The sequence below is a fragment of the Neofelis nebulosa genome, chromosome 11 (assembly GCF_028018385.1).
Source record: "Neofelis nebulosa isolate mNeoNeb1 chromosome 11, mNeoNeb1.pri, whole genome shotgun sequence".
Lineage (NCBI taxonomy): Eukaryota > Metazoa > Chordata > Mammalia > Carnivora > Felidae > Neofelis > Neofelis nebulosa.
Genome location: NC_080792.1, coordinates 37,706,944 through 37,719,093, shown reverse-complemented (window position 1 = coordinate 37,719,093; position 12,150 = coordinate 37,706,944). Strand labels below are relative to the sequence as shown.

General features: G+C 38.4%; 1 protein-coding gene across 3 annotated transcripts in view; it reads left to right on the top strand.

The window, feature by feature from the left end:
* GALNT1 (polypeptide N-acetylgalactosaminyltransferase 1) overlaps positions 1 to 12,150 on the top strand; it is a 128,010-nt gene that overhangs the window by 52,699 nt on the left and 63,161 nt on the right. For all 3 annotated transcript variants that reach the window (XM_058692344.1, XM_058692342.1, XM_058692343.1), the window contains one exon: positions 11,447 to 11,696. In XM_058692344.1, the coding sequence (XP_058548327.1) occupies positions 11,558 to 11,696 (139 nt within the window). In that variant the 5' untranslated portion in view covers positions 11,447 to 11,557. The remainder of the gene's footprint in view (positions 1 to 11,446; positions 11,697 to 12,150) is intronic.

The window sequence follows — 12,150 nt, the reverse complement described above, 5'->3', positions numbered from 1 at the left end:
GAACTGACTGAGCCACCCAGGCGCCCCTGAAATTTTTATTTTAAATGGCTCTTAAGTTGAACTCCTTATCACCAACTTCTTTTTTATGACTTGTATCATTATTTATTTACTATTATTTTTAAAAATTATATCCAAGTTAGTTAGTGTATAGTGCCATAATGTTTTCATTAGATTCCAGTGATTCGTCCCTTATGTGTAACACCCAGTGTCTATCCCAACAAGTGTCTTCCTTAATGCCCTTTACCCATTTAGCCCATCCTTCCACCCACAGCCCTTCCAGCAACCCTCAGTTTGTTCTCTGTTTAAGAATCTCCTATGTTTTGTCCTCCTCCCTGCTGTTATATTATTTTTGCTTCCCTTCCCTTATGTTCATCTGTTTTGTATCTTTAATTCCTCATATGAGTGACATCATATGATTGTGTTTCTCTGACTTATTTCGCTTAGCATAGTACTCTCGTTCTATCCACGTTGTTGCAAATGATGAGATTTCATTCTTTTTGATTGCTGAGTAACACTCCATTGTATGTATACACCACATCTTGTTTATCCATTCATCAGTTAACGGACATTTGGGCTCTTTCCATGATTTGACTATTGTTGATAGCACTGCTATAACAGTGCCCCTTTGAAACAGCACACCTATATCCCTTGGATAAATACCTAGTAGTACAATTGCTGGGTTGTGGGGTAGTTCTGTTTTTATGACTTGTATCATTTTTAATTTGTTTTCTCAGAACAGTAGAATTGATCCACCATAGACATGTAAATTCTTTTAACTACTAGATTTTTTTTTTCAGTATGTGGAATGTTTTTTTTCATTCATGGGAGTTAAATGGTTGTCATAGCTAAGGAAGGCCAGTGGGTCAAGGGTAGCCAAGGCCCTCCTTAAGAAGTGGTACAAGGTGAGAAGGCTTCTTTAGCATCTATTAAGAATTATTATAAAGCTGTAATAAGTAAGACAGCAATGTGGTGTAGGGGTAGACGAACCAGTGGAACAGAACGTAGAAACCTGGAAATCAGGTTTATGACAAAGTTTGCATTGCACACCTTTAGTAAGGGGATGAACTTTCCATACATTGTACTGGGACAGTTGGTTATCCACATGGCAGAAAGTGACATTGAATCTCTACTTAAACCTGAAAGGTAAAACTTAAAAATTTTTAGACATTAGAACAGTATCTTTAATGATCTCTAGATAGAGAAGAATTTCTTAAGACATAGAAAATGTGAACCACAAAAGACACCTCTTATTAAGAAGATAAGGTATAAACTGGGAAAATATTCTTGCAGTGCATGTAATCGACACAAGATTAGAATCCAGACTGCAACAAACATCTTTACAGACTAACAGAAAAAAGAAAACAACCCAGGGGTGCCCAACTCTTTATCTCAGCTCAAGTCTTGATCTCCAGATTGTGAGTTCGAGCCCCACGTTGTGCTCTGTGCTAGGCATGGAGCCTACTTTAAAAAAAAAAAAAAAAAAAAAAAAAAAGACAAAACAACCCACTGAATGGAATAGTGGACTAGACTTCGTAGGCACATTAGAGAAGAGGAAATGGAATGACCAGTGGAAATGGAATGACCAGTAATGGCAGAGACCGTGGGGAGATGCAACTACATTAAGATACCAACTACATGCACCAGATTGTCAAAAAATAAGAAAGTCTGACATCAGTAAGTGTTGCCAGGGACATAACACATCCAGAGCTCTCATTTTGCTTACTATTTTGCTTCAACCACCTGGGAAAACAAATTGGTCATATTTAGTCATATTGAAAATATGCGTACCCTATGACCTAATACCCTTATGTATGGACTCTAGATCAGGGGTTGGTGACAACTCATGAGTTAAAAATGGTTTTTAACATTTCTAAATGATGAAAAAAAATTGTGTAATTTGTAATGTGAAGATTATATAAAATTCAAATTTCAGTCACCATAAATAAAGTTCTGTTGGAATACTATCATGCTTACTTATTTATATATCATTATGGCTGCTTTTGTGGTGTGGCACCAGAGTTGAATGGTTACACCAGAGATCTTCTGTCTAGTAAAGCCTAAAATGCTTACCACCTTACTCTTTGCAGAAGTGGTTTAGGACCCCCTGCCCTAAATAAATACTCTTGTGTGTGTGTGTGTGTGTGTGTGTGTGTGTGCGCGTGCGTGTGCGCTCCAGGAAACATGTTTAGGAATGTTCATAACAGTACTGTTTTTGATAATAGAAACCTAGAAAGAACCACATGTTCATTAAATATCGAATGGATAAGCCTTGGTATGCTAAGCCAGTGGAGTACTGTTCAGTAGTGGAATGGACTGTAATCATATGCAACATATGGATGTGTCTCAGAACTCAGTATTAAAAAAAAAACGCAAGTCTCAGATTTTTCCATGTATAAGCAGTTCAGAAACAGACAAATAAATGTAAAAAGGCATTGCTAAGGATACCTGCGAGGTAAAACTATCAGGAAAAGAGAGAATGGTAAGTTTGGAATAGAGGTTGCCTTGGAGGAGCTGGGGAATAGATAGTATTAGAGAGGGAACTTTAACGTTTTTTATTTATTTTTGGACAGAGAGAGACAGAGCATGAACGGGGGAGGGGCAGAGAGAGAGGGAGACACAGAATCGGAAACAGGCTCCAAGCTCGGAGCCATCAGCCCAGAGCCTGACGCGGGGCTCGAACTCACGGACCGCGAGATCGTGACCTGGCTGAAGTCGGACGCTTAACCGACTGCGCCACCCAGGCGCCCCGAGAGGGAACTTTAAAGATTATGCCCTTCTTCCTTTTTAAAGTCTCATTTAAATGTTTTTATTTTTGAGAGAGAGAGAGAGAGAGAGAGAGAGAGAGAGAGAGAGAGAGAGCGAGCGCACACACGAGCGGAGAAGGGGCAGAGAGAGAGGGAGACAGAATCCCAAGCAGGCTCTGAGCTGTTAGTGCAGAGTCCAGTGCGGGGCTCAAACTCACGAACCGTGAGATACGACTTGAGCTGAAATCGAGAATGACACTTAATTGACTGAGCCACCTAGGCTCCCCAGATTATGTTCTTATTCTTAAACTGGGTGGTGGGTATACATGTGTGTTGTATTGTGATACTTTATTTCAGTGCTGTGTTTTATACATACTTTTGATATTTGATAAGTTTTTGTGATTTGGAGCATTAAAAGGTATCTTTTCAAATAGTGTAATTTGCCTCATAATGTACAGTTATTTATAACTACCAGAAGGGAACCTCATCAGTGGGCCAGAACCTGCTTGATTTCACCTATAGGTCATTTCCTCTCGCCACACCGCCCGCCCCCGCCCCCCCCCCCCCCCCCCCCCCCGCCAACATCCCAGGTGTTCTGGTTGTGTCAGGAACCGATTTCAAACTCTTAAGCAGAAAAGGTGATTAGTAGAAGGATTGCTGATGTTTCTAGAAGCCAAGGAAGAGTCAGGGACTTGGTCTCCATCAGGACCCTCTGCCTCTTGTTCTGTATGCCTCTGCTTGGGCTCATTCTCTTGGGCTACAGGTGGGCTTTCTCCATGTGTTGGGCATTGTGGTTGACTGCAGAACTACATGCATAGCCTCAAGCTCTGTGACTTAAGAAGCCAAGGGAAGAGATCTTGTGGTTGGCCTGGCCAGATCATTTGACTGTGGCCAAGGGGCTGGGTCTATTACCAGAAGAAACCTTTGGGGGAAGGCAAGGAGAGCAAGGGTCAGAATCATGAACCTGGAAGCCCTCTCAGTTTGCATTTATTTTATGTCTGTTCTTTAAGTGTAAATCAGTATGTGGCATTCAACATAGCTTGGTGAATATCAAGGCTATTTTGAAATGACAAGACATTTGTTATTGCCTAGAACTTGATATTCAGTGGTTGGGTGGGGAGGGGGGTTAGAAATGTCTGTTGTGTGTATTTCTGAAAATCAAAATATACCATTAGCACAGAGATCTCTCTTGCTATTCCCTTTATAGTCATACCCATTTCTTTCTTTTCCCCCTAATAAGGACATTTAAAGATATTAAAATGTTTGAGTCAAAATAGACATTATGAACTTGCTTTAAGACATTTACTATATTCCAAATGACTGGGAGGACACTTGGCCCATTGGTGGTATTGTTTAACTGGGATTAGTAGTGTTTAGGTGGTTTTGTATCTTTTACTTTTTTGTTTGCTAAATTCCTTGCATTGAGCATATATTACTTTATAATTAGGAAAAATATTAACTTTTAAAGGTATTGCTGTAGATTAAGTCAGTTTATTGCCTTGGAAACTGAGATTCCATTCAGGATACTAGTAAATTTTATAGGAGTCTATACCGTGAGAACCCCAAATGATAAACTTGTTCCCCAACCTGTAAACTTGTTAACACCTGGGAAACAGAGAAAGAGAATATCCAAATTCGTATGGAATGTGGACATCATTTTATACAGAATTTTTAGACTGGTTCTTAACTAGTCTTTGTTCAATACTCAGAATGAGAGTATGCTAATACCTAAAAATTGGTTTGCGTTTTTGTCTGGTGAATGAGCCTTCTCAGTGCCAAATTTTAGTCAGTAATCACTTGACAACTCAAAGACAGTGGGAGAAATGTTGGCCTAAACACTGCTTCCCAGGAAGCAGAAACCATAGAATTAAAAACTAAAGAACCAGAGGCCATACTTACCTTAGGCAGTAGGTAATAGGCCAGAATAGCTGCTCTTTGTTTTGACAACTTTGGCTTCAGTTATTATCTATTCACAGATTTACTTTTGTTACTGGTATAAGGTAGGATCCAAATTTATTTTTTACCATATGGAAGGCCATTTGTCCCTGTACCAGTTTTCTACTCTGATTTGTAGTAGCACCTGTCCAGTTTTCCACACATGTACAGGTTTGTTTTGGAGAACCACATGGTTTTGGATTCTTCTGTTTTGTTATAAATCCAGTCTCCAACAGCTTACTTTGTGTTTGGATTAGAATTATATTAAATTTATAGATTAATTTTGGGAAGAGACTGTTGTTTTTCTTTACTGAACATAGTATATCTATCCATTAGTCAGGTGTTCTCTTATATCTCTCAATAAAGCGCCACATTTTTTTGTCTTACACATATTTTTTTAAGTTCATCCTCAAATACCTTAGGGTTTTTATAGCTATTTTGAATGTAATTTGTTTTCTTTTGCATATTTTAATTAGTTATTACTATACAGGAAGTTGATTGATGTTACATGTTCATCTTGTATTCAGCAACCTTGATGAAACCATGATTAGCTCTAATGGCTTATCTATTGATTTCTTTTAGAGTTTTGGTGTAGAAATCATGCTGTCTGCAGATAATTTTGTCTCCCCCCCTGCTCATCTTTTTTCCTTTTCTTGTCTTATTGCTTAGATTCTAGTATGGTGTCAAATTGAAGTAAAGATGCGTAAGTCATGTTACAGAAATGCATGAAAAGTTCTGTCATTAAATACGTTTACTATGGGTTGAAGAATTTTCTTTCTAGGCCTATTTTGTTGTTGAAATCTTATAATTGATGAATAATGAGTTATCTCCAAAGTTAATGACTCCAAACAACAGACATTTATCGTATTTGCTTTGGGTCAGGAATGCAGGAGCAGCTTAGCAGGGTGGTGTTGACTCAGGATCTTTCTGGATGTTGCAGTCAATGTCAGCAGGAGCTACAGCCATCTGAAGGGCTAATTGGGACTGCTTCCAAAGGGTTCACTTCCGTGCCTGGTGTAATAGATGCCTGGGGGTCTGTTGGTAGGAGGCTTCAGTTTCTTTCTATGTGACCCTCTTTATATGGATGCTTGAGTATCCTTCTGACATTAGTGCTGGCTTTTCCCAGAGTGTGATCTGAGAGAAAGGTAGGAGGAAATGTGTTTTATGACTAGCCTTGAAACCACACACCATTACTTCCACCATATTCTGCTGGTTAGAAGCAAGTCACTAAGTCCAGCCCCACTCTAGGAGGGAAATTACAGTCCACAGAAATTATTTTTCATCTTAATTTTTTAAAAGTCTGTCTGCCCTAACAAAGTTGCATAAGATCAAAGGCTTCTCTCTGTATATCTTTACCTTAGACACCTCCTTTGAGCCTCAAACTTTTGTATCCTAGCTGTGGTTAATATCTCTTCTTGAAGGTATCAGGGTTACCTCATACTTAACATGTCCAAAGTCAAACTTAAGTTTCTTCCCATCTTGCTTCTCCTTCTTTTCCTCTTTTGTTGGTCCCTGTTTCTGTGACTGGCACCATTCTGCATCCAGTTGCATAAGCTAGTATTTCCTCCTGTCTAATTCATCCTTAAATCCCATTGAATTTGTTCCTGAATACCTCTTGAATCTGCCCACTTTTATCCAGCTTCCAGCTTTATCTTAATCACAGGTTTCCTCTTCTTTTGTCTTTGATCCCCTGACCTTTCAGTGTTGGGCTCCTTTCTGCTACAGAGCCCTTGCTACTCACCACCTCAAATTTTTCATCTCAAATCATGTCTTCCTCAGGGAAGCCTTTTTGACAGTCAGATATTTGTTTATATTGCTGTGTACCTCCCCTCAAAAAGTTATCACCATTGAAACTTTATGTATATGTGACTGTTTGATTAATGCTTGCTTTCCTGGAGCCAACTCTAAATTTCATAATGGTAGGGAGTGTGCATTTTGTCTGTTTTTGTATTCCCTACATTTGACACATTCCCTGTATTTACCGAATTTGTGTGCATTGAATGAATTAATAAGCGAATGAATATGTTTGATTATAGCTCTGAGAAATAGAGTAAATGGAATATATAACTAGTAAATAAAATAATTTAGCCTTCCCTTACTATGTTAGAGGATAACTATCATGTTTTTAAGTCTTTAGTGTTTCTGACAGAAGTTCCAGCTACAAATTAAGTGAATAGATCTGTCGAAAGGGCCCATCTCTCCTACCTCTGTTGGGTCAGTATGATGCCAAGCTAGTGATCCGAGGTGCCTGAGAATACTGTGTTCCTGTTAGAGGAGAGATATACACCTCGATGTACCCAGAAGTCAAAAGCTTTAGGTCTAAGAGAATGAAACTTCCATTTTTTCGTAAAGATACTATTGAGCCGAGACTCTCTTCTTAGACTTGAAACTTCTGGAGAACCTTGATTAGAAGTATGAACTGTAGGAGAGAATAATTAGTTCTAGGGGCGCCTGGGTGGCTCAGTCGGTTAAGTGTCTGACTCTTGGTTTCGGCTCAGGTCATGATCTCACAGTTTGTGGGTTCAGGCCTTGCGTCAGGCCCTGTACTGACAGTGCAGAGCTTGCTTGGGATTCTCTCTGTCTCTCCCTTTCTCTCTGCACTTCCTGTGCATGTGTGTGTGCACTCTCTCTCTCTCTCTCTCTCTGTCTCTGTCTCTGTCTCTCTCTCAAAACATTATAAACTTTAAAAAGAATAATTATTTAGCCCTAGAAAATGCTGATGAATCTTTGGAGGAACTTGACAGTATGACATAGAGTAGGATCAGAAGTTTGCTGATACATGCTTTCAACAATAGCCAAATTATGGAAAGAGCTTAAATGTCCATCAGCTGATGAATGGATAAAGAAGATGTGGTTTGTATATACAATGGAATATTACTTGGCAATGAGAAAGAATGAAATCATGCCATTTTGCAGCAATGTGGATGGAACTGGAAGGTATTATGCTGAGTGAAATAAGTCAGAGAAGGACAGATACCATGTTTTCACTCATAGGTAGATCTTGAGAAACTTAACAGAAGGCCATGGGGGAAGCGAAGGGGGAAAAAATAGTTACAAACAGAGAGGAAGGGAGGCAATCCATAAGAGACTCAAATACAGAGAACAAACTGAGGGTGGATATGGGGGTGGGGGAGAGCGGAAAATGGGTGATGGGCATTGAGGAGGGCACTTGTTGGGATGAGCCCTGTGTGTTGTATGTCAGTGATGAAGCATGGGAATCTATCCCAAAAACCAAGAGCACACTTTACACACTATATTATCCAATTTGACAATAAATTATATTTAATATATATATAAATAAATAAATAAAAAGAACTCTGCTGATATAATTGATCACTGTACTTTGATATTAATTATGATTTTATAACTTAAAAAAATTAGGTAGTCAAATGCATTTAAAATGGAAAGTTTTAATTTATCATTGTTGGGACAAAAACTGTGAGCTTTAAGTGACTTCCAAGATAAATTCTGGTGTGTGTCATTTGAGGAAATGTACACCGTTTGTCTGCTTCTGAAATTGGCATTGTTTCTTTGAAGTATTCCCCCCATATTTATCTTTCTTTTTTTTAAGGGAATTGAGGTTGAATTCAGCTTGCCCTTTTAGATGTAGTTTTATGAGTTTGGACAAATGGACAGAGTCATCTGACCACCTCCACAAGCAAGATCCTGCAATGTTTTCATTATCACAAGTTCCTTCATGCCCCTTTTGAGGCAGTTCTCTCCTTCCTCCACAGCCCCTGGCAACCGCTGATTGATTTCTGTGTCCATAGTTTTGCCTTTGCTGGATTGCCCTCTAAATGGAATCATGCAGTATACAGTATGCAGCATTTTTGTGACTTCTTTCACTTAGCATAATGCTTTTGAGATTCACCCAAATGATTGCATATATATCAAGAGTTTGTTCTTTTTAGTTGCTAGATTAGTATTTCACTGGTGTGGTACAGTTTGTTTATCCATTTACCAGGTGATGGACATTTGGATTGTGTCCAGATTTTGATGATTACGGTTAAGCTGCTGTAAAGATTTATGTACAGGTCTTTGTGTAGACATATATTTTCCTTTCTTTTAAGTAAATAGCTAGGGACGGAATTGCCAGATTCTTGTAGGAAGAAACTGCCAGTTTTCCAGAGAGGCTGTACCCTTGTGCATTCCCCTGGCAGCATTATTATAGTCACAGTTGCAGCAATTCCTAGCTAGCACTTGGTAGTTTTCTTCTTCCCTTTAGCCATATATATTGGCACATAGTGGCGTTTCATTGTGGTCTCAATTAGCAGTTCCCTAAAAGCTAATGATGTTGAACATCTTTTCACGTGCTCATTTACCATCTGTATTGCTTTTTTGGTGATAAAATCGATGAAACCTTTTGCCTATTTTACTGGATTGTTTTGTGTTTTTTTAAGTTTATTTATTTTGAGAGAGGGAGGGAAGGAGGGAGAGAGAGAGAGTGAGCACGCAGAAGCAGGGGAGGAGCAGAGAGAGAGAGGAAGAGAGAATACCAAGCAGGCTCTGCACTGTCAGTGCGGAGCCCAATGTGGGGCTTGAACTCATAAGCCACCAAATCATGACCTGAGCCAAAACCAAGAGTCAGATGCTTAACCGACTGAGCCACCCAGGTGTCCCTGGACTGGGTTTTCTTTTCTTTTCTTTTCTTTTCTTTTCTTTTCTTTTCTTTTCTTTTCTTTTCTTTTCTTTTCTTTTCTTTTCTTTTCGTTCTTTCTTTCTTTTTTTTTTTTTTTTACTGTATTTTAAGAGTTCTTCTATTCTGGATATAAGTCATTTATCAGATATGTAATTTGTAAATATCTTCCAATCTGTGACTTGCTTTTTTTATTTTTTTAACTGTCTTTTGGAGAAGATTTTGATTGTGAAGTCCAAGTTACCATCTTATGATTTGTACTTTTTTTGTTCTGTCCTGAGGAAACTTTGCCTCACCCAGGGTCTCAAAGACTTTTTGTCTCTCCTTTATCCTCCTTTCTCCCTACACCTCCTGCTTCATCCATACCCCTCTTCTCCCAAACACATACATACCCACTTCATCTTCAATTTTCTAATCTAATTGTGCTGCCTTGGAAAAATTAAATAAGAATGGATACAAAGTAATAGAGATTTACACTGGAGTATTGTGGGCCATAAGCATTTTAAAAAATAACAATCAGCAGATTTTCGAGAATAGAAAGCTACATTTGAATCCCAGATACTGTACTAGCAGTCAGATTGTTTGCTTTGCCAGTGACCAAAAGAGACAGCTTTTCATGTAAAGTAGCTCAAAATAAAAATTTGTTTCTATCTAGCTTCTCTGGAGAAAACTATTGCTTTACGATGCTGTGCACTATAGTGCTTCTGGTCCCCCCCTCCCCAACCCTAGTCACCCTAGTTATCAGTACTTGTTCACCGCATGGGACACAGTATCAGATATTGATTGAATAAGTACAACTTTGAGGCAAGCATATGACAGTAACATACATCCCTGTTCACTGTGCAGTCAGGGAATGTTGGTTTGATGAAGGAGGAATGTCAAGAAAACAAAGGTCTCAGAGCACAAATAATACTTTACATTTGTAAGTATCACTTAGTATTTTTTTGGGTGCTTTTCAGGTCGCTGTCTAGCAACCTTGTGAAGTAGGCAAGAACTATTATATATCTTTTTTATAGATAAACTCTCTGGCCTGTCCTGAATTGCTCAGGTAATAAGTACCACTGTTGCCCACCATGGCATGTAAAATTGCCCTTTAAGAAGCTGCTATGTTGCCCATCAGCCCAATCCTTCAGAACATCTGCTCATTTGGCTTTTTTCGTGAGGCACATGTGCAAAGTGTGTTTCTTCTATCCACTTCATCTGAATGCACTTGGCTTGTCTCCCTCCTGATCAGCAGTGACATAGGCCTTTGAGCTTCCATGTCAGCTACTTATCAGAATGATTCCTGACCTCTCTGAGGTCCCTCACACTGCTCCAGAGCTCCCCAAGATGAGCTCCTTAGTAACAGAAATGTTACTAGTTAGACTATCCCAAATGACTTTCCAAATTGGGTGATAGTTCCTTCCATCATTTTCTGGTGTTTTAACAGATTGAGGGGTGGGGTGGGGGGAATAGAAACTAAAGATCAGAGAAGTCTGTAAAATTACTGTCAAGAGCCAGGACTAGGTCTCGGATCTTAAACTCTTTTCTTCTCCATTATACTTGCTGTGAGTGTTTCTGAATGGTGGCTGGTGACTGTAGTGTTTTTAGAATGGAATTCAATGGAACAGAGGGATAAGAATTAGCTCAATAAACTGCTATCGTACAATACTGGGAGACCGCCTATTAGTCCTTAGGACCTGGAAACCTGAATGGACTGAGAATCACTGGTTTCTTAAACTCCTGTGGCAGTTAATGGCTTAGCATTTAACATAGTAGTTGAATAGAAGGCAGTTCAGCCCTGTGTGTTTCATGGATATGAGATAGTGGCACACTATTGTTTTAATTTGCGTTTTCCTAATACTGAATTGAGCACTTTTCCGCATTTATAGGCTGTTCAGGTTTCCTTTCTGCATAGTGCTTTTGTATATTCTTCACCCATTTTTCTTTTGGATTGTTATATATTGATTTGTAGGCGTTATTTGTACACTCTTGGCACTATTCATTTTTATGTATTTTACAAGTGTTTTTTAAGTCAAATTTTTAAACTTATTCTGAATAGTAAAATTTCATGTGCATGTTAAATTAATCTTACAGCTCATTTTTAAGGTTCTGATGTTTTAAGTTATCTTTTTTCTTTTTGTCTCTATAGGTTATGAACATGATTTCTGATGAAACTGGATTGGAATAGTTTTCATGATCTTTGCATATTTATATATATATATATATATATTTTAAAATTTTGCATTTGACTTAAAGTGCCATGAGAAAATTTGCATATTGCAAGGTGGTCCTAGCCACCTCCTTGATTTGGGTACTCTTGGATATGTTCCTGCTGCTTTACTTCAGTGAATGCAACAAATGTGATGAAAAAAAGGAGCGAGGACTTCCTGCTGGGGATGGTGAGTGACGTTTTACACTGATACATCTGTTTCAATAAGTATGTCACTAGTTTGTTCACTAATTTGGATACTATAAAATTTTCATTTTTTTAGATTAATAGTAATTCCTGACTTCCTAAATATGATGATCATGTTACCAACAGTTTTCCAGTGGGTTCCTCCAACAGTTAAAAACGAGATTCAAGTCTCAGTATAGAGTTGCTGAATTCAATATTTGTGTTCACTGTTACTTGTAGTTAATTTTCTGCAAACTGTATTACCAAGTAATGTGGAGAAACTAATATTAATGGTTTTGAAACTAATAACAACTAATAGTTGGAACCAACAAAATGGTATGGCATTAGTGTAATGACATAAATGCTGAATAGAGTGTTAAAATTTCATTGTTGGGTATTAAAAGATGTTTTTTCCTGCCTTCCCATCTCATTGCTGAGGGAAATCATTCTAGATGGAG